This window comes from Podarcis muralis, chromosome 7, assembly GCF_964188315.1.
Source record: "Podarcis muralis chromosome 7, rPodMur119.hap1.1, whole genome shotgun sequence".
In the NCBI taxonomy this organism is placed as follows: domain Eukaryota; kingdom Metazoa; phylum Chordata; class Lepidosauria; order Squamata; family Lacertidae; genus Podarcis; species Podarcis muralis.
This window is the reverse complement of record NC_135661.1, coordinates 73666889-73689863: the sequence shown is the minus strand read 5'-3', so window position 1 is coordinate 73689863 and position 22975 is coordinate 73666889. Positions and strand designations below refer to the sequence as shown.

The 22975-nt window shown below is 45.2% G+C and overlaps 1 protein-coding gene across 1 annotated transcript; it reads left to right on the top strand.

The window, feature by feature from the left end:
- Positions 1-10386: 10386 nt before the first annotated feature.
- Positions 10387-18025, top strand: LOC114603049 (alpha-tectorin-like; the record flags this gene model as incomplete). The annotated part of the gene is made up of 5 exons (XM_028741764.2): positions 10387-10683; positions 13769-14050; positions 15133-15270; positions 16284-16594; positions 17915-18025. Coding segments are annotated over 5 exons (1029 nt in total), but the record flags the coding sequence as incomplete, so codon positions are not given.
- Positions 18026-22975: the final 4950 nt, after the last annotated feature.

Here is a 22975-nt window from a genome sequence, read left to right as displayed (position 1 = left end):
GTGACAAAAGACTGTCTCTCTCACTTTTCACACCTGTCTGTGCTTCCTGAGAGTTTTGGCTGTGTTCCAGCCTGCTCTCAGCTACTGCCTTATCAGCCTGCTGCTCAAAGCCAAGAGCATGCAAGGCCTGCAGCTGCTGACTCTCCTCTGTCTTAGTAAAATCCAAGCCTCTCCGTTCTTGGCTGCTTTTTGCAGCTGGCTGCAAACCTTCGCTTGGAGCTGGCATATTTATGACATTACCCCTGCAACAGTGGTCCAGCCTGCTTCTAATCTTCTGAAAGGCAGGTCTTTAGCATTTCAAAAAATGCAATTTAAACAAATCAATGTCTAATATAAATGGGCTTCCAGTCCTTTCTGCACACCTGTATCCCTACATTCTTCTGTGTCTCATGTAGTCATTGTTACTGCTGCTGAATAACCACATCCTATTACCAGGCAATTTATTCTATTTTTTTTAAAATGTATTATGTTTCCTTTTACTTTTGAGCTCCCTAGAAAATGTTGCTGATGTGTGGCTTTTAATTACAATAACATAGCTCAGGAGAGGTAAGGTTGTCAGAGTGGTGCTGTAGATTATAAACATTTCTTTCCAAGACTGTCTTCATTACTCTTGCAAAGTCCCTACTCTCACTGCTTCTTGCTATTTAGTGCCTACAGAGAGTAAGTAAGAATTGCTACTAGAGTGCATTGCAAGCTATTCCACACATTTCCTTCATGAAAGCCAGCTTGAATTGGATGCATTGCAGACCCTCCAAGTGTGCCTATTTTCCTGAGACAGCCCCGGATTTACAGAAGCTGCTCCAGTTTCTGATTTGATCCCAGAATGTTCCACTTTTCCTTAGGATGTCCTTATTTCCATCGGAGAAATGTTGGAGGGTATGGAGCTATCTGACCTCCGAGTTATCTGAAGGTAGCCGTGTATGGGGAAGGGTGTTTTTTTTAAAATGTTTAATGTTTTATTATGGTTTTTTATATGTTGGAAGCCATCCAGAGTGGCTGGGGCAACCCAGTTAGATGGATGGGGTGTTGTTGTTGTTTAGTCGTTTAGTCGTGTCCGACTCTTCGTGACCCCATGGACCAGAGCACGCCATGGATGGGGTATAATAATGGATGGGTATAATAATGGATAGGGACGCGGGTGGCACTGTGGGTAAAAGCCTCAGTGCCTAGGGCTTGCCGATCGAAAGGTCAGCGGTTCGAATCCCCGCGGCGGGGTGCGCTCCCGTTGCTCGGTCCCAGCGCCTGCCAACCTAGCAGTTCGAAAGCACCCCCAGGTGCAAGTAGATAAATAGGGACCGCTTTCTAGCGGGAAGGTAAACGGCATTCCCGTGTGCGGCTCTGGCTCGCCTGAGCAGCGATGTCACGCTGGCCACGTGACCCGGAAGTGTGTCCGGACAGCGCTGGCCCCTGGCCTCTTGAGTGAGATGGGCGCACAACCCCAGAGTCTGGCAAGACTGGCCCGTACGGGCAGGGGTACCTTTACCTTATAATAAAGGATGGATGGGGTATAACAACAAGAACAACAACAACAACAACAACAACAACACACCTCTATTTTCATCAGAGAAATGTTAGCGGGTATGGGTTCTGCCCAGTACTGACCCAAGAGAGGTTGGGACCAAATAAACCTTTTATAGGGTGAACCAGGGCAAGTTATTTGATGATGTGCCGACTCCTACTTTTCCCACTTGAGGCCTGGCTGCCTTCCAAGGTGGTATCTGGAATGATAAAAGCCACTGAGTAGTCCTGGGGAATGGATCTCAAAACCCAGAAATTGTCATTTTCAGACAACTGCAGCCACCTGGAGCTTGCAGTGCTGTGCAACAATATAGAGCTCTACTCTCTTCTTACTACTGAATCCAGGCAGGTGCCGACAGATGGCTCTCCAAGGGCTTAGGGCTGTCCTGCCCCACCCAAGTCCTATTCTCTGCTAATAGTTACACAGGGATCAGTGCACCAGCAAATGAATCAGCTCCGAGCAGATTCACTGAGCCGTAGATATGCACATGGGATGGGCAAGCAACTTTAAAATGTGAGTGCATTGCAAGACCTGAATAGCAGGACCTTTGGAAGTCAGGAAGGAGATCAGCGTTTGGACCAGACTCTGGCTCTCATCTTCTGAGAAACACTGGCGAAAAAGCAGAACATGAATGGATGGACACAGATGAGTCCTTACCGTGTCAGTGACGTCTAGGTCAAAATCTGACTTGAGGGGTTCTTGTTTCATCTGAAAGTGGGATTCACAGAAGCAAGGCAACCTCTTGATAACCAACTTTCAGTTTCCCAAACACTCTCACACCCTCTAGCATTTCTCTGGTGAAAATAGAGATGTCCTATTCCACTCCCTCTGTAATATTTCTCAGGTGAGGGAGCCTGTTGTTGGGGCACCTGGTTGTGCCTCCTCAAAAAAAAATGCACCCAGGGCCAGCCCCCCACGCTACGCCACTGTACCAGAGAGAGGTTGACAAGAGAAGTGGACAGCAGCAAGAGGGAGACTCTTTAACATGTCTATGTTAAATGAGGAATGCAGTGTCAGAAACCTGTCAGTTTGGTTTCTCCCAGTTTTGCATTTTGTTAATCTTAAAATTCAGTTCACTTCATAAATGTATGTATTTAGGGCATTTTTTTTTTAAAGGTATCATGATCCATACATTTCCATGAGACAGATGGATGCCAACCAACCTCCCAGTGTGCACACTTTCCCATGCAATTTCACCTAGTGCATATACTCTTGCCAGCAAATTTTCCATAATAGAATGCATTTTTCGCACATGCACTTTTCACTAAGGTCTTATCCACACATCCTCTTGCCTTGCCGCTTTCCCTCAGGGAAAACTGTTCTTTAGTGCGCCATCTGAGCAAACAGCAATCGAGTTTTCCATGGACTGCAGTTTGTTCTGATTTAAAGCTAAAGAGTGGGTTTTCCCTCAAAAAGGAGTGGGCCAATTGGAAAATTGCTTGGGCCTGTGCTTTCTAGGCATGGGGCAAGCTGGAGTATGGATGAGCCCTAATACAAACCTTTTCGTATGCATTATTTGGTTATGCTGCAAAAGAGAAGCACAAATTTTGCACTAAAACGTGAACTGAATGAATTTTTTCCTAATTCCTAAAAAAAGGACTTCATTCCATCTCATATTGAATTACCAGTTATTCTATCCATGGTTTCCTGTTCCTCTATGTTTCTTAGTCAGATATTTGGTGTGTGGTCCCTTTAAGGCAGAGCTTTCCAAAGTGTGTGTCCTGATACGTTAGTGTGTAGGTGTGTCACGCAAACGGTCCCCGCACTCCTCCTGGGTCTGGAAAGGGGTTAGTTTAACCTCCTGTTTGCTAACAAAAATGAATTACAGTGGTACCTTGGGTTACATACGTTCAAGTTACATATGCTTCAGGTTACAGACTCCGCTAACCCAGAAATAGTACCTCGGGTTAAGAACTCTGCTTCAGATGAGAACAGAAATTGTGCAGCGGCGGCGCAGCAGCAGGAGGTCCCATTAGCTAAAGTGGTGCTTCAGATTAAGAACAGTTTCAGGTTAAGAACAGACCTCTAGAACGAATTAAGTTCTTAACCACCGTGCTGTGTTGCAAAATGATGCACATCTAAAAAATGTGTCACCAACATGAAAAGTTGGGAAAGCTCTGCTTTAAGAGATACAGCTGCTTCCTGGTGAAGTGATATAGATAGGATTTACAAGGCTGGGCAACTGAGAGTTAGTGCATTTGCCCTATTACTTGTTCTGTGTTGTTGTGGATGCTCACTGCTGAGACAGAGGACAATACACCCATTAAAAGGCATTACACCAATTCCCAGGGGTGTGGCAAGATCCTGTTCCCCAATCCAGATCTCCTTTTGCAAACATTTGGGAGTTCAAGCCAAGTGGGAAGATCATGGCACAGAGTCCACACTTTGCGTGTTCACCTAATCCTTGTTGATCTTCTCTCAGTAAAGGAGCAAACAAGAGGATCAAGGCCTAATCCACATCCGCCTTGCCCTCTCAGCAATGAGTTGTTTTCTGCTTTCTTAACTGGGACTGCTAGATTGGGGCCCTCAGATCTCCTTGTCAGAAGAACACAGGGTAGAGGACAGCTAATACTGATTTTCATAGAGTTGGGATAAAGCACCCTAAAGTGAGGTCTTGAGGAAGGAGCTTCTTTCAAACCACACAGTCAGGCTGCATGTTTTAGGACAGAGCTGTCAATTGGTAGCTTTTCAGATTTTGGTGGACTCCAACTCCCATCAATCTCAGCTAGCATGGCCAGTGGCTGGAGATGATGGGAGTTGCAGCTCAGCAACATATGGAGGGCCACAGGTTCCCCTGCATCTGCATTAGAAGATACATCAGCCTGTGAAACATGGTCACCTTAGTCTATAGTACAGCTTCGCTTGTGCCCTCACATCATGGCAACTGTGTTTCTTGGCCCCCACCATACTGAATTTAGGGGTGTGGGGGCAGATCCCCCCAACAGGGTGCTGAGCCGAGGGGTGCAAAACTGAAAAACTGTTTTCCTACACATCACAGTGTTTCAATAGCTTTAAAAGATGAGGCTATTCAAAATTTTGCTTGCAGAGAACTGAAGACGTGGTTTATGGTTAAAGCACAGCTCTGGATATATTTTTTTAATAGTTACAAACTTGATTTAATGTATTTTGGTTGTTGTTATTGTTTTAAATTCTATACAGTGGTACCTCAGGCTAAGTACTTAATTCGTTCCGGAGGTCCGTACTTAACCTGAAACTGTTCTTAACTTGAAGCACCACTTTAGCTAATGGGGCCTCCTGCTGCCACTGCGCCACCGGAGCACAATTTCTGTTCTCATCCTGAAGCAAAGTTCTTAACCTGAAGCACAATTTCTGGGTTAGCGGAGTCTGTAACCTGAAGCGTATGTAACCTGAAGTGTATGTAACCCGAGGTACCACTGTATTGCTCTTTTTTAAGAAAAGCAAATATAGCTCACATTACTTCACAGGCAATGTTCTAGACAGGAAGCATGTGCAGAATGGCCAGTGTGAAGGTTCAAAAATTGAAATGAAATATGAAGACAAAAATGCGCACCACTTGGCAAGAAAGAGCAAGAAAGCCCCATGGTGCCCCTTGTTTGGACTTATGGAAGAAAGTGAATCTCTTTTATTTACAAAAAGCTTCCGAACCCATTCCACTGCAATTTGGCAAGCTTAATCCACTCTGAAGGGACTCATAAATGTCATTCACTTCGTCAAAAGGGGAGAAGAGTTACAGCTGTTTTTAGATTTCCCATTATAGTGAAAGGGGAACCACAGAGCTTCATTTGATACAACTCACAACCCAAATTAAAGATTGAAGCGGGGAAAGTAGTGTGTCTGAAAACAGATCAGTACTTTTAAAATGCACAAACTCAGCTACAAGACAAATCTTGGGGCCTGCGCACACCCCTAAAACATACACAATGGATTAAGAGTGGATTTAAGGCTTCCATCTTGCCATTGAGTTATGAATCCCTCTGGGGCATCAGGCCAGGTCAGAGGGAAGGGAAGAGCAGTCGGGAGGCAGGTCAATTTTTACAGGGGAACTTGGGTGTGGAAATATTGCAGGGCTGTATATATAAAACCAGAAGAGACTCCCTAAGGATGTGGAGACTCCTTAAGGACGTGGAGGAAGAAAGGAGCAGAAAGGTAAGTGAGGTAGGGGCTAAAGGCAAGTGGAAATTTCTGCATCCTCAAGATAATAATAATAATAATAATAATAATAATAATAATAATAATAATAATAATAATAATTTCCCAGCCACCCTGGGCGGCTTCCAAAATAATAATAATAAATTAATTAATTAAAATACTGTAATACATCAAACATTAAAAGCTTCCCTAAACAGGGCTGCCTTCAGATGTCTTCTAAAAGTCTGGTAGTCTGGTAGTTGTTGTTCTCTTTGACATCTGGTGGGAGGGCATTCCACAGGGAGGGCGCCACTACCGAGAAGGCCCTCTGCCTGGTTCCCTGTAACTTGGCTTCTCGCAGTGAGGGAACCGCCAGAAGGCCCTCGGAGTTGGACCTCAGTGTCCAGGTAGAACGATGGGGGTGGAGACGCTCCTTCAGATATACTGGACTGAGGCCATTTAGGGCTTTAAAGGTCAGCACCAACACTTTGAATTGTGCTCGGAAATGTACTGGGAGCCAATGTAGGAGCAATATCAGGAGCATGAAGACAGACAGGTGTTTTTACATATGCACACACATAATACGGCCAAGCTAGGCTTGAAATTGAATGCAATTAACTTGCATGCTTTTGTTACATGAATAGCAGCATGGGAGAGCCTTAGCAACATCTGGGACTGCAATGGAGGGAGATGGAGGGAGGTAGGGAGAGAGGGGGCACGTGAAAGGCTTTACTGCTTTCCTCCTCCTGCCATGATACCAACAAAAAGCGCCCTTCCCTCATTGCTGTTTGCATTGAGACAGAAGCCTTCCTGGGCCATTTCCAGGTTGTCAGCACATATGAAATATGTGAATGGCATGTCCCCAAACCAGGATGCGTGTCACACAAAAGTCACATGACCCGCTTGAGATCACAGGGCTCGGAATGGCCGCCATGCTCTTGCGCAAAAAAACAGGATGTTCTGTTTCCCCCCCCAGGACACTTGCAGGGTATAGCATGTTGATATTGGATTGCGGAGATTTGGGTTCATATGGTGGCTCAGCGATGAGGTTTAAGGGGAAGGGGCAAGTTGTAATTATGAGGACAGACAATAGTGAGTACAGTGCATTAGCTGGCTTACCCCCCCCAAAACCTGCCACTGTCAACATACATACATGCTGGCCCCATAACCCAACATTTACATGTGAGGTAGCTGTGTGTAGCGTCTATACATGCGAAACTGTGAACATGCCTAGAGATTCTCAGCATGAGGGAGAGACCCAGCTTTTCCCATTCACGTGCAAGTGAGACATACACACTTTGGAACTCTCCGACTGTTGACGTCAGGTAGCTGCCTTCACTGTACTCTTTTCGGTGTCTGCTAGAGCATTTTTGTCCTGGATTTTAATTATTTTTGGGTGGTTTAAATATGTGTTTTCACTTTCTTTTCATTGGTTTTTTTTTTAGTAAATCACTTGGAGTTTTTATTACAATCAAGGCGTATATAAACGTTGTGAAATAAATTGCCCAGCACACATCAATCAGAACATGCACAAAAACTGCCCGGTTATGCCATCAAGGCAGGACTTGGGGGAGAGGTCTATTCCCCACCCAGCAATCAGAATGAGCAGGAAGACCTCCAAGCACAGCAGAGCTGGCTTACTACATTTTGAAGGCAGTGAAATGATAAACGCTGTCATCTTAAGAGGGCGATGGCTGTAAGACCATAAAGTCCAGAGTCTAAAATGACCAAATCACCACAGAGGCTCCTAAATGAGGCTGATGGGGAGAGGGGTAGGTGGGATGAGCAGTGAGCACATCTTTGGTGGGGTGGCACAACACTGTGACCCCTCACATGTGCTTCCAATGGAACACCCACCCACCTTGCAATATAGTGGTACCTCGGTTTACGAACTTAACCCGTTCCTGAAGTCCGTTTCTTAAACTAAAATCATTCTTAAACTGAGGCGTGCTTTCCCTAATGAGGTGTCCCGCTGCCGGTGCCCTTCCACCATTCGGTTTCCTTTTGTAGACCAAGGTAAAGTTCGCAAATTGGAACACTACTTCTGGTTTTGCGGAGTTCATAAACCGAATCATTCGTAAACAGGACTGTTCTTAAACCGAGGTACCACTGTATATTGGGCTACCTCATTTCATAGAATGAGTCCATGTATGACACCTTGTGCACTTTTGATAGCTGTTGGGAGGTTTGCAATGCAATAGTTAAGTGCTGCTCATGACCTCCTGATGATACCTTCCATTTTCCTAAGGCGGAAATGCTTGAAAACGCACCAAACTTTCCAATTCTATCGCTTTGATTTCTGAAAATGCTTTCCCTCCCTCCCCCCGCCCTCTCGCCACATCCTTTGCTTCAGAATTCAAACTCTTTGGTAAATTGTTGGGATATGCAAAGTGCTTAGATAGTTAGTTAGTTAGTTAGTTAGTTAGTTAGTTAGTTAGATAAATAGATAGATTAGATAGATAGATAGATAGATAGATAGATAGATAGATAGATAGATGATAGATAGATAGATAGATAGATAGATAGATAGATAGATGATAGATAGATAGATAGATGATAGATAGATAGATAGATAGATAGATAGATGATAGATAGATAGATGATGATAGATAGATAGATAGATAGATAGATGGATAGATAGATAGATAGATGATAGATGATAGATAGATGATAGATAGATAGATAGATATAGATAGATAGATGATAGATAGATAGATAGATAGATAGATAGATAGATAGATAGATGATAGAATTGTGCATCGGCTATCAGACACAGGTAAATATCAGATTCTGAAATCAAACCTCTTTAGTCGAACATCAAATGCTGAAACAAAATATCGCAGGGTGTCAAATCCAGATATCCACATCAAGTAACTTTGGCAAATATGTAAAACACTTAGGCTGTAATCCTGTCCACTTACCTAGTGCTTACACCCAAGTAAACATGCCTAGAGTTGCATGGTCAGAGATTGTCTGGAGAATATTCCACATCAAGTGACGAAAATACAGAGGAGCACTAGATTTTTCCTGTTCCAACCATTGGCCAGTTTCACATAGGCAATGGGGAAGAGTGGAACTGACAGGCAGGTCTCAGACCCAAAAGGTGTGATCCATTGTTTGGAGTTCTTAATGCAGGAAGGGGGAACCTGTGACGGTCCAGCTGTTTGCAGACTACAACTCCCCTTATCCCTGACCACTGGCCATATTGATTGGAGCTGATGGGAAATGGAGTCCAAAAACACTTGGAGGATCACAGGTCCCCCACCTCTGCTTTAATGGGATGTGGGTGAGTGGGGGTGGGGGGTCATACACACAACTGGAAAAAGCATCTTTCCCTCCTGCATTCATGTCTTAATTCAATTTTATATTCCCTCTCCTTTCTCCTCAATTCCTGGGATGTTGCTTGTCATATGCTGCTGCTTGGGAAGGAGACGCCAATATGAAGACTTCCTTTGCCTTCCTGCTACTTCTGCTAGGTAAGTTGAACCGAGGCAGCAATCTGAGTCTCACCAGAAGCTGGTATTTGGAGAAAGAGGCATAAACAAGACCCCCCAAAAAGTGAAAAGCACAGAGAAGTGGAGAAGGCCCATCACAAATTGGGGAGCTGCTGCAAAGCCTTGCTAAATTGACAGATAGATGTGGTGAGATCCCCCAGGGGAATCCACAGACCCAGAAAGCTTCCTAGATCCCAGAAGAGAGAGCACTCTTCCCCTGAAGACTCACCATTGTCTTTCCTTCTCTGTTATAGGTTCAGCTTCGACTTTTTGGCTGCATGAAACAAAAGTAACAATAAAAGAAACAAAAGAAACAAAAGAAACCAACGGTAAAGTCTGACCCTCATGGGGTGTCGGTGGAGCATTCTCCAAAGAAATAGTATTTCTAGAAACCTGTGTTATTTAACACTGATTTAGATAATGATGGGCTGACTGAAGTCTTCTACATATCCTCCAATATTTCTCCAATGAAAATAGGAACATTCTATTCCATAACAACCATCATCTACTATTTATACCCTGCTCATCCAACTGGGTTTCCCCAGCCACTCTGAGCAGCTTCCAACATATGTAAAAAACATAACAAAACATTAAAAAAACATTCCCTATATAGGGCTGCCTTCAGATGTCTTCTAAAGGTGGTATAGTCACTTTTCTCCTTGCCTAAGGGCATACCTCCATACCCTTTAACATTTCTCTGATGAAAATAGGGACGTCCTAAGGAAAAGTGAGGGGGACGCGGGTGGCGCTGTGGGTAAAACCTCAGCGCCTAGGACTTGCCGATCACATGGTCAGCGGTTCGAATCCCCGCGGCGGGGTGAGCTCCCGTCGTTCGGTCCCAGCTCCTGCCCACCTAGCAGTTCGAAAGCACCCTTAAGTGCAAGTAGATAAATAGGTACCGCTTTATAGTGGGAAGGTAAACAAACGGTGTTTCCGTGTGCTGCTCTGGTGCTGGTTCGCCGGAGCAGCTTCGTCACGTGACCCGGAAGTGTCTGCGGATAGCGCTGGCTCCCGGCCTCTAGAGTGAGACGAGCGCACAACCCTAGAGTCGGACACGACTGGCCCGTACGGGCAGGGGTACCTTTACCTTTAAGGAAAAGTGGGACATTCTGGGATCAAATCAGAAACTGGGACGGCTTTTGTAAATCTGGGACTGTCTGTGGAAAATAGGGACACTTGGAGGGTCTGCATAAAACAACTACTGAGACCAAGATGGAGGTCCACCTAGCAAAAACTTTTAAGCAGAGTATTTAGGGGGTCACTATTGTGCAAATCTTCCTTCCAGAATCTGGTAGCTGTGAGACCATAGAGAACAGTTTCCTTCCTTTTGAGGATGCTCTGTTATGCCACACAACAGCACCCCTCCCCAATTTTCATAGGTTTGTGTCAGGTTTGAGGCATCAAAGTGTTTTCTCTCCTTTCTGTCCAGAGCACCTCCTGTATCCCTATGGGGAAGCTGCAGGAGATATGAAGAACCCCATAGCAGATGACGGGACGTCCCCTAAGATTCCTATTTTGGTACCTTTCACCTTCTACGACAAGACTTACCACAGCGTTTATGTACGTATAATCCCTTTTGGCACAAAGCAAGAATGAATCACAGGAAAGGGGAACGTGACCACTCTCCCACTTCAACCTCAAGTGTTCTGCTCTCAGGATGCCCATTACCCCACAAACTTCCATCTTCTTGTAGCCGGAAGAACAGATAGCCAATACTGTGATTAGAGGCTTGTTATCTTTTGCCCTGCTCTTTCCAGGCAGAAACCAATGCTTTGAAGTTCTGTGTCAGAGCACTTAAAGGGTGGGTTTTCACAGGGAAAGCTCTGGAGCAAAAATAAAAAGAGTGCACAGAACTTTAAAGCAAGGAGGGAAGGTTAGTGTAGATAAGCCCTAGCTGTCAGGGAATGCTAAAACGATACACAGGGGTGTCGTCTTCTTTGGCGATCACTCGTAGCTGAGCAAGATTGTCTTCCATAAACACAGTTTTAACAGTGAGTCCGTAAGTGACTGTGGAGGCCAGTCCTGGATCCACATGTCCTTCCACAGTGGGGACATAGGTTTCTGGGCGGGAGCTGCTCATGGTGAGGGTTTGCCAAGTGTGTCTTCCTCTTAGCACTTTTCTTCCTTTCATCCTGAGTTTGAGCGTCTTCAAAGCCCATGACACCTTTGGTAAAGGCTGTTCTCCAACTGGAGCACTCGCAGGCCAGTGTTTCCCAGTTGTCTGTGTTTATACTACGTTTTTTTTAGATTTGCCTTGAGACAGTCTTTGAACCTCTTTTGTTGACCACCAGCATTACGCTTTCCATTTTTAAGTTCGGAATGGAGTACAGTGGTACCTCGGGTTACATACACTTCAGGTTACATACGCTTCAGGTTACAGACTCTGCTAACCCAGAAATAGTACCTCAGGTTAAGAACTTTGCTTCAGGATGAGAACAGAAATCGTGCTACAGCAGTGCGGCGGCAGCAGGAGGCCCCATTAGCTAAAGTGGTGCTTCAGGTTAAGAACAGTTTCAGGTTAAGAATGGACCTCCGGAACGAATTATTTTTTTTTTTAATGCATGATTTTTATTCATTTGAAACATAACAAAAAAATACTTAAACGGTCTACATCATATTTCCATCGATTTCATTCTTTAGAACTTCCTTCAGCCTCTCCGCGAATCCTCCGTAGTCTTTCCATTATATTCGCATATACTGCTATCTATTGACATTATTTAAATCCTTTCTACCATTTCTCTTTTGACAATATTCTTGCTGATATCACAGAGCTCTTTTAAAGCCTACTAGCGTTAATCGTCCTTCACTTATATTATCCAGATAATCCACGAATTTCCCCCAATCCTCTATGAACCTTTGGTCTCTTAAATATCTAATTTTCCCCGTCAATCTATCTAACTCCGCATAATCTATTAATTTCTCTCTCCATTCCTCAATTGTCGGTATTTTCTGCTGTTTCCAGTTTTGGGCTAGTAGGACTCTTGCTGCTGTTGTTGCGTATTGGAAAAATTTGCAATCTTTGTTCTTTATCTCTTTACCTGATAAACCTAACAAAAAGGCCTCTGGTTTTTTTCCGAAAGTACACCTTAAATTTTTTTTCATTTCAGTATAAATATTTTCCCAAAAACCTCTGACCTTTTTGCAATCCCACCACATGTGGAAGAAGGTTCCCTCCCTTTCCCTGCATTTCCAACCTCCGGAACGAATTAAGTACTTAACCCGAGGTACCACTGTAGTTGCTTTGGAAGACAATAATCAGGCATCTGCACAACATGACCACTCCAACAAAGTTGATGTTGAAGAATCATTGCTTTGACAGGGGTGTACCTAGGGGTTGGCAAGGCTGGCCCCTGCCAAGGGCTGCAGGCCCAGGGGGGGGGGGTGCAAAAATGAGCCTCTTCACTCTGACTAGGAGCCCACTTGCCTGGCCATCTCTCAGGCCACTCCTTCACTGCTCTGGGTGACCAACATCTCCTTACCAAGGGTTCAAGGGAACCTAGGTATGCCCCTGCTGGTAGACAGAGTTCCCATGGACAAGGGATCTTCCCTGAGGTCTTTTGACAAAGGGCAGGCTATAAATAGTGTGCATGTACAAATAGATAAACAACGCAGGACGATGCCAATCACTGACGGAGGTTCTCAGAAAGATGGGGGGGGGGGACGGGGACTGAAAACAAGCCGCTAGGCAATGAACATCAGTTCATGCATAGCAACTCTTGGTGATCCAAATGCCTAGGCAAGGGGCAACAATGCAGGGAGGCTCACATGGCACCTTCATCACATATCTTTTGGTGCCAGGCAAAAACATTCCTCTTCTCCCAGGTCTTTGGCTAATTGATCGATGGCCTTTTAAACTACATACATGGGGGTTATTGCTTTTGTTTGTTACTATGGCATGTATTTTTGTGTTTTTATATTGTAAACTGGGACGCGGGTGGCGCTGTGGGTAAAAGCCTCAGCGCCTAGGGCTTGCCGATCGAAAGGTCGGTGGTTCGAATCCCCACGGCGGGGTGCGCTCCCGTTGCTCGGTCCCAGCGCCTGCCAACCTAGCAGTTCGAAAGCACCCCCGGGTGCAAGTAGATAAATAGGGACCGCTTACTAGCGGGAAGGTAAACGGCTCTGGCTCGCCAGAGCAGCGATGTCATGCTGGCCACGTGACCCGGAAGTGTCTCCGGACAGCGCTGGCCCCCGGCCTATAGAGTGAGATGGGCGCACAACCCTAGAGTCTGTCAAGACTGGCCCGTACGGGGAGGGGTACCTTTACCTTTACCTTATATTGTAAACTGCTCTGTGATCCTCAGATGAAGGATGATGATGATGATAATAATGCATGAACCAGCTGCTGAATAGGGACTCTCCTTCAGATATTTGCATTCAGAATGTCCTCAGCAGTGCAGCTAGCCTGAGCACATGACCCAAGGGGTAGGACCAGCAGCACAGTCTCACTTCCCAGTCATGGTATCGACCCCCTTTGCCTGTTACACTGTGCTGCTCCAAGAGTCTAGGAGCCGATACCTGGAGGATTCAGATCAGAAACTGAAAATTCTTAGCAGTGAGAAGGAAATAGTCCTTGGGATGGTTTGCTTGGGGGCACTTTAGCCTTTTGCTGTTTCTGCTTACGTTGCTGCTCTCTGCCCCTTCACAGGTCAACAACAATGGGGTGGTTTCCTTTTCCGTGCCCGTCCCAGAGTACACCCCCAAAGCCATCCCCATGGTAGACGGAAAGGCCTTTGTTGCCCCTTACTGGGCGGATGCCAACATTATTCTAGGTGGCCATGTCTATTACCGGCAGACGCAGAAACCAGAACTGCTGAGAAATGTCACCCGGGACATTAATAACTACTTCCCTGAAATCAGTTTCACGGCTACCTGGCTCTTCATTGCCACCTGGGACCGTGTAGCCTATTTCGGATCTTTGTCCAGTAAGGTAAGTCATTCCGCATATAAATAAGAGCCTAATTTGCTCGGGCATCTTCCTTCCAGTTGGGCCTTGTCTGGGGCAACATGGGCTTCTGCTCTGATACAGGCATTGGAGGTCTCTGTACTAGATTACCACATAGCAGTGTTTCCCAAATTTGGGTCTCTAGCTGAGTCAGACCATTGGTCCATCTACAGTAGTTGAGTGTTATTATAGATTGGGGAGGGGGGAACCTCCTAAACCATAGGAATTAATAAATGGTAGGATTTTTGATTAATTGGGATGTGGATGAAAGAACAAGATGCAGAGCTGTGTCAAGAATCCCTGGGCTTGCTTATGCTAAGCAGTTTGGCTGGCCCAGTGAAGAGCAAATCTGTTAACATGACAAAAGGTGTTGATGGACCATCCAAGAGGAATCCTTTGGCCTGGGGAGACAGATGGTGCCAGGGTAAGTGGGTGTGAAGTGACAGGTAAAGGGAGTCTTTTAGCAAGGTGGGAAGAAGAAGAGGGGAGAAGAAAGACTGGGATACATCGGCTGAAGGCTGGCTGGGAGAGATGCCTTGGACTCCAGGGCTGCCCTGCTGTGCAAGCCTCATCTGGAGTGCTTGTTTCAAGCATAACCACCAATTTTTACTTGCATACTCACTTTTCAGGGTCACTGGAAGTCAGAGTCACTAAAAGTATAGCACACAAAATACCAAAGCTATCCATTGGCCTTCCCCAACATGATGCCCATTCCCATCCACCCAATATGGTTGGGGATGAAAGAAGTTGGAGTCCAAAATTAAGAGTTGAGTAGGCCTTTTAGGGTTAACATATACCAGAAATAGGAACTGTTTCCCCAGGAAGCTGCCCTTGAAATTAAGGTGCAAAGCAACCCTAATTTCTATAGATATTTTGCCCATCATAAGCAACTCCCAACTTTGTCAAAACATGCACCCCTTTCTTAAATGCAGCTGTAGCACCAAGAAGCCAAATCCACATGGAAGAGCATAGCCAGCCAAAGAGGAAAAGACATAGGCCAAGGAAATTGCAATGAAATTCATTGTGTGTCTTCTCGACCTCACTCTTTCTGCTTGTCTTTGCTCCAGGTAAACACCTTCCAGGCTATCTTATGTACTGATGGCCATGTTTCCTTTATGATGCTCAACTATGCAGACATCCAATGGACTACAGGGGCAGCAAGTCAGGGAAATCCCAGAACAGGTTTAGGAGGAATCCCAGCACAGGTAGGCCCACGCTGTGAGCCGAGAATTTGGTTCCAGGCGGTTTTCTCAGAAGAGCTGCTCGGAGTCCCTTATGGTGCCAGAGTGAATGAAATGCTTTTCCATTCAAATCCAGGAACACAGCTAGCTGACTTATTTTGTTGGTCTGGTCTACAATGGTCTCCTCTAACAGGCAGTGGGTGACACTGAGCCCATTGAGCCCATTGTTGTCTGCTCTGACTAGCAGTGGTCCTCCAGGGTTTCAGCCTTACCTGAAGATGCTGGGGATTGAACCTGGGACTATCTGTTGCAAAGCTCTACCATTGAGTTTTTGTCTTCTTGGTTCCTGAACCTCCCAGTTAATTTTGCCATCAACTTGGTTTGTCATTCTTTTCTGGTTGGGGTTGTCTCTTCCTTCCATCTTGCTAAGGGATATTTCTGACCAGGTGTGGCAAAGCAGCAAATGATCATCCTGGATATCTCACGATTTGGATGGAAACAGTGCTGGGCCAAATATCTGACAAGCAAGAAACTTGGATATTGCAGGATTGGTGAATCTTTGGCCCTTCAGATGTTGCTGAACTAAAATCCCCACCATCCACAGCCAGCTTGGTCCAAGTTCCCCACACCTGAGCATTGGAACCAAAGGAGAGTTTAAGTCAGGGATAGGCAACCTGTGGCTGCCCAGATATTGTTGGACTACAAAGCCCATCATGCTGCCTGGGGTGAGAGTTGGAGCCCAACAACAGCTGGAGGGCCACAGGTTCCTCATCCCTGGGTTAAGTAGTTCTGCAGCAAAAAGCCACTTTCCTTGAGGGAGCCCACCTTAGTGGAAGTCTTTAGCAGAGCAACCAGTTTGTTGATAGCTCCTGCAGTAGTTCAGGAACCCTGTCCACCCTGCAAGTGCTTGGACTCCTTCCCTGAGAGGGAGAGACCCTGGGAAGATTCCCTGGAAGTCCAAACTGTTGCTGCTTCTTGCCACAAAGCAGCATTTGACTGCTATGCATGTATCAAGGCTGGTATTGTGGTTATTTCAGGCCGGCTTCAACAGCGGCGATGACAAGAACTACTACAACATCCCGAGCTCCCGCACTCCTCAAGTCATCAACATTACAAAAACTAGCAACGTGGATGTGCCAGGACGCTGGGTGTTCCAGGTGGACAATTTCAAACCGGCTGGAGACCCTAAAGAGCTTACGCCTAAGAAAGAAGAACCAGAAGTCCTCCAGAAAGAAGAGGACCTCCCTGAGCAAGAAGCAGGACATCACACCCATGAGGACAACCAGGAGGTTCCTGAAGAACAGTCACATGTGGACAGTGATGAGGAGGAGAGTGATCACTGTGAATGGTAAGTATGTCAAGCCAAGGCCTGAAGGGTGGGAACTAGCTGGCTTTTCCTGGAAGTCAACAGGAAAAAGCTTCACAGGGCATTGTATGAAAGCAGAGACCATGCCCTCAGCCACACGTCCTTCCTGCACCTCCCTCCCCCCCCAGAAGATACTGCAGAATCATTTCACATTATTTTCAAGCTTTTGCAAAATCTCACCTTGAATGTGGTCCTTCTTACCATTTCAATATTATAGGGAAGTCACTTCCATATGTTATTTTGCAGATACAGATGGGTAGCCGTGTTGGTCTGCCATAGTCAAAACAAAAAAAATTCCTTGCAGTAGCACCTTAAAGACCAACTAAGTTAGTTCTTGGTATGAGCTTTCGTGTGCATGCACACTTCTTCAGATACACTGAAACAGAAGTTGCCAGATCCTTCTATATAGTGAGAAGGTGGGGAGGGGTATTACTCAGAGGGGGGTGGGAATGGGTGATTGGCAGATAGCTGTGTGATTGGCAGATAGCTTAAAACCATGGAGACACCTGGACTGAATAAAGACATTGGATTCTTATCTCACTATACATGACAAAGCCATTTTTCACCTTCTCACCCCTTGCTTTTTCCTGTAAGACCTACTGCAGTCGTTAATAGTCGTCAACAGGCTCATCACAGCTATCTGCCAATCACCCATTCCCACCCCCCTCTGAGTAATACCCCTCCCCACCTTCTCACTATATAGAAGGATCTGGCAACTTCTGTTTCAGTGTATCTGAAGAAGTGTGCATGCACACGAAAGCTCATACCAAGAACTAACTTAGTTGGTCTTTAAGGTGCTACTGCAAGGAATTTTTTTTGTTTATTTTGCAGAGACACTGGGTGAGATCCAGCTAAGTTATACACAAAGCAGATGTTCACAGAGTAGACTGTATTGTTTTCAGCGACTGCTAAAAGCATTTTTGTTCCAGCAAGCCTGCCCAATTTAGCATGCAATTTTAACACATGCTCTTAGTATGTATAATTGTTTTAAAATGACTGGTTTCATTCCAGGTTTTGCAATTTTGTTTTCAATGTTTTTTATTGATATTTTTGATTAATACTCCACAAATTTGCAAACACTTTCAGTAGATAACCTTGAAAGAAAGACTTTGTTGCAAGTCCGAAGCGATATCCCCCTGCACAGTGCACATTGTGTGTCCTGAGCTTGCAATTTCTTGCAGTATGAAAGGACAATGTAGATAAGCAGGGGACAAACTCAAGCTGGGATTGTGGGGCAGGCCTTAAAATGACTTAAATTTCTTTTCAGTAAAAACAAACATCTTGCTCTTTCCCCCACTCCAGATAAGCCACTTTCCTCAGAAGACCTTTGCTGTTGCCGTCAGAAGAGAGAAACAGCCAGGATGTAGAACTATCGCTCTGTTGCCCTCTAGAGGCCTTCTGCAACTGCAGCTTAATTGTAGTGTAGCAATAAAATATTAAGCTCTTCTAGCATTGTAGTTGTGCTATGTATCTCAAGAGCGGGGGGAAATCTGAAAAAGGTTATTTGGGGGGAAATCTGTGTGTAATGACACACACACACACACACACACACACACACGGAGAATGGCTGCATATATAAGGGTGTGGGGAGATTAATTTCTAAATTAGTAACATAGGAAGCTGGATTATACATCAAACCTTGGGTCCACCTAGGTAAGCATCACTTGCACTTCCTGGCAGGAGTTCTCTATGGTTTCTGACAAGGGTCTCTCCAAGTCCTCTGTGGAACTGCTGAGAACTGAACCTGCTCTGCCACTGAGCAATATGAACCATTCCATATTAACAGGTGCCACCTCTTAAAACATTTTTCAGAAGTCACACTGTCTTCAAAAAACAACATAAACTATGAGATTAACCCCACCCAATGGACCAGAATGTGGTCTAAACCTCCCTTTAAATCCATATCAGCAAAAAGAACTCACTCTGAAACTCACTTACAGGTTGTACCTAACACCACGGAAACTAATGCTAATACGCCCAGGAACCTCACTAAAATTCTGGAGAGAGTGCCCCTCCACAGGCACATACCTCCCCATGTGGTAGGAATGACCCAAAATTCAACTCTTCTGGACATCAATCACACAAGAAATATGCAAAATAACTAAGCAAGTATTAGAGGTCACCCCAGAACTGGTCCTACTAAACAAATTCCAAGACAGTAAGAAGTCACACTGTCTCATTTAGATACTTCCAAGCCATTAGACAGACAACGCCCCCACCTGAAATGGCAGGAAGGAACTGGAAAGTCATTGTGGCTCATGAGGAGACCCTCCCCAGAGCTTGAAGAGGATGCCAGTGAGCTGAAAGTCCAGTAAAAGGACTAAAAAATGGCTCACGGGAGCATTTGCTGCCGCCGCAAGTGGGGTGTCCCATTCACCCTACTGAATCATCCTCCACTGCCTTTCAAACCCATTATCATCTAGAGAGGGTTCCCTGTAAGACCATTAAGTCCAGACTCTCAAGTTCCCTAAATCCACCACTTAAACCAATCAGTCTCTTGGACCAATACTCCTCCTAAGTACCTTGTTTGGGTTCCTGCCTGCAGCAGGCCCCCAAGCGCACCTAATTGCTCTCCCCAAATCCACTTAATTTTCTCCCCAAGAGCTTCCCATCGCTAAGGCCGCTCACCTGGCCCAGGATGGATGTGGAGGTCACTCCATCTCCCAGCTCTGGATGATTAATGGGTCTCTTTTCTTTATTTCATGGAAGCGGCAGTATAATGCAGTGGCAGAATAATGGGACCTGACATATGCTGAGGCCCCACAGCTGGGTGAGAACAATGGCACTGTAGGAAGAGTAAGGTGACACATCCGCCTGGGGAAAAGGAACAGAGGCCCACTGCCTGTTAATGGTTAACTCTACTCTTTCTCTCCCTCCTTGCCCTCTCCAAGAGCCAAGAAATTCGTATCCAGTCTGCCTGGAGAACCCAGGCTGGATGCTGCCATTGTGGAGGTCTGTGGGTGATGAGATTGGCTTGCCAGAGTCCTGATCAACAAAGCTCTTGTATCATTCAGAGTTGTGCAGGCATGCCCTTAAAGGACAGCCCGTTTGGTTGGAGTGTTGGAATAGTGTCCTGAAGACCAGGGTTCAAATCCCCACTCAGCCATGAATCTTTGGCCAGTCACCAGCAAGCAACCTATCCTACCTCACAGGGTTGATATGAGAATAAACAACAACAACTTGAATTTCTATACTGCCTTTCATCCGGTGATCACAGTGCAGCTTGCAATATAAAAAGACCCAAACACATAACACAGTAACAAAACAATAACCCCCAATGCAGTTTAAAAACCCATAGATTGTTTAACAATAGAGAGAGGGAGAGAGTCATTCACTGTCTTATTTGTGAATCACTTCCCATAAAACACCATTAAACAATTTAACGATACATAAAAACGTGCATGAATACAATTCCTAGTCCAGCACAGAGGAAAACTGATATTAACCAGATTTGGACCAGACAGACCTTCAGACAGAGGATTCCATCAAACGGAGTCCTGTCCTCTGTAAGGCAGGACAATGATGACCCTAATGCAAACTCCACATTAGAAGAAGGAACCTACCTTGGCATGCCCAAGCCTTTGATCAGCTATGCAAGATTTTTATTATATTTTTCTCTAAGAAGCTAGTCAACTCCAACCCCCAACCCCCCAGCATTCCACTTGTGATTGAACTTCATTCCAAACTCAGAAATTAAGCAGGTGAAGCTTGGTCTCCATGCCAGGAAAAACACTACAACTGTTGACCTCTACTTGATGTTCAGCTATAAAATCCCAGGGTCAAACCCAGCATCAGATTTAGAAATCCAAAGGCCATTCTGCATGGATGCTGTGCAAGTTGAAGCTAGGAATGGAAGGATCTATCCATTTCAGATCTCTCGGCTTCTTATTTTTCCAATATTTAATTTAGTTCTGCACCTTTCAGCAGCAATATGAGATATTAAGCAGGAGGGAACTCTCCAGAGCTTTTTTTCTTCCCTTTTAACAGCAGCACTCATTGAGCAAGAGTTCTATACGCTGCATTCACATATGTTTGAAATTTGCTGGTTTCCCCAGTCAAAATCTAAACAATAAATTTAAATACAGTAGTTTAAAACTGTTGTTTCTTACCTACCTTTCTTCACCACAAGCTCCCAGGGTGGGCTACGGCAATTTGAAATTACAACAACATTGAAAATAGTGCTGGGGACATGGGTTGCCTCAGCCTCGTTTGTATAAACAGATGTTTAGGTGTTTGTGCAGCTTTTAATTTTCTGCTGCTGTCAATTCACTCAGGGTTTTTTTTTAAACCCACCTCCTAACAGCTGATATAGAAGGCTAAGTGAGATGAACAGCAACTCTAGAGACAGGATGAACTTCATGCAAAGATTGTAGGGTTATTCAAGGGATATTATGCACATAAAGGAATAATGATACCTATATTGTGGTTGCTTAAATGTGTTTGGCAACAGTTTCTGAAGTGATGGTGTTACTGACACCAGCCTCTAAGTGGCTTTTACCTCACCCCAAACTTCCACCGCAGCCAAGCACTCACACAACCCAGTCCAGCTACGGGAGACAATCTTCCTGTCATCAGCACCAACTTGAGCAAAATATTTGAGAGGGGGCACCCCATCCCTCCCTCCTCCCCCCTCTTCTGCATCCTCCTCTGCTGCACACAACTGAGGGCAGACCTCCCCTTCCCTGCCAACTTATTCGCCTCTTGCCTGTGCGCAATAATAATACTTCTGACTTGCCAGGAAGGTAAGTAGAAACTAGTCTAAAGCAACAAAGGTACAAAGCGAAAATTCAGATTAGTTGCTCCGCCCACTTTTGCCTCTGACCCTGCCCACCAGTGGCGTGTGGCCCCCAAAAGATTGTCCAGAACAGAATGCGGCAGCTAGACTGGTGACTGGGAGTGGCTGCCGAGACCACATAACACCGGTCCTGAAAGACCTACATTGGCTCCCAGTACGTTTCTGAGCACTATTCAAAGTGTTGGTGCTGACCTTTAAAGCCCTAAACGTCCTCGGCCCAGTATACTTGATGGAGTGTCTCCACCCCCATCATTCAGCCCAGACACTGAGGTCCAGCTCCGAGGGCCTTCTGGTGGTTCCCTCAGTGTGAGAAGTAAGGTTACAAGGGACCAAGCAGAGGACCTTCTCGGTAGTGGCACCCGCCCTATGGAACACCCTCCCATCAGACGTCAAGGAGATAAACAACTATCTGACATTTAGAAGACATCTGAAGGCAGCCCTCTTTAGGGAAGTTTTTAATGTTTGATGATTTATAGTGTTTTTAATATTCTGTTGGGAGTCGCCCAGTGTGGCTGGGGAAACCCAGTCAGATGGGTGGGGTATAAATTATTATTATTATTATTATTATTATTATTATTATTATTATTATTATTTGGCCCTCAAGCTGAAAACATTTTCTCGTGACAAAAATAATTGTGCACTTGTTTCTTGGTACTGTTACCTATCTCCACTTCCCTACCCAATTCAGTATTACAGTATTGCCCTTTCTCCTTGCCAAGGGTATTGGGATTGTGTTATTTTTTATTTTTTTAAAAAAAATCTGCCCAGTTTGATATTTATACCCTGAGACTGCCAGCGATTGGGCTTGGTTGCATTAGGGGAAGCTGACCATAGGACAATATATCCCTGTCTAAATACCCCAAGACAGGTTGGGTTGACAAATGAATCTATTCATTCCTATTAAAGCGTCCAGGATTTGTTCTGAGTTGCACCTACTGGGAGATCATGTATAAAACTCCCACTGAGCTATAGACCATACGGGCGACAGGGATCAGTGTGACTCAAGCGTTCTGAAGGATTGCTCTGAAAATACGAATGGGAGGCTGGTAAGTGTTTCACTTTTGGGGTAGAAGGTGGGGGAATTCTCTAACTGGCTTGCAAAAAACAAACAAACATGGTCATACAAAGTCTTCTGCTTTATCTGTTTTTAACCAGAGCAATGTTGTGTAGTGGTTAGAGTGTCGGATCTGGAGGGTGCCTCCAGAGGGGTGTTTATTGTTTGATCAGGGCTCCTCATGGATGCAGGTTTTTCAGAGCATCCACACGACATCATTGGCATCAGAACGCCAGCCAACATCTCCATTTCCCGCAGAATATCTGCTAAGTTTTAAAATGGTTGTGAATGACTCATTGGCAATATTTGAATGACCTAGATTGCCTCTAGACTATTAGTATTGTATGGGAGGAATACAAGTGCCTACTGAAAGTTTAGGTTTGTACTTATAAAGTGGATTAAAGCACTCTGTTGCCCTAGCTCATGGGTAGGCAAACTAAGGCCTGGGGGCCGGATCTGGCCCAATCGCCTTCTAAATCTGGCCCGCGGATGGTCTGGGAATCAGCGTGTTTTT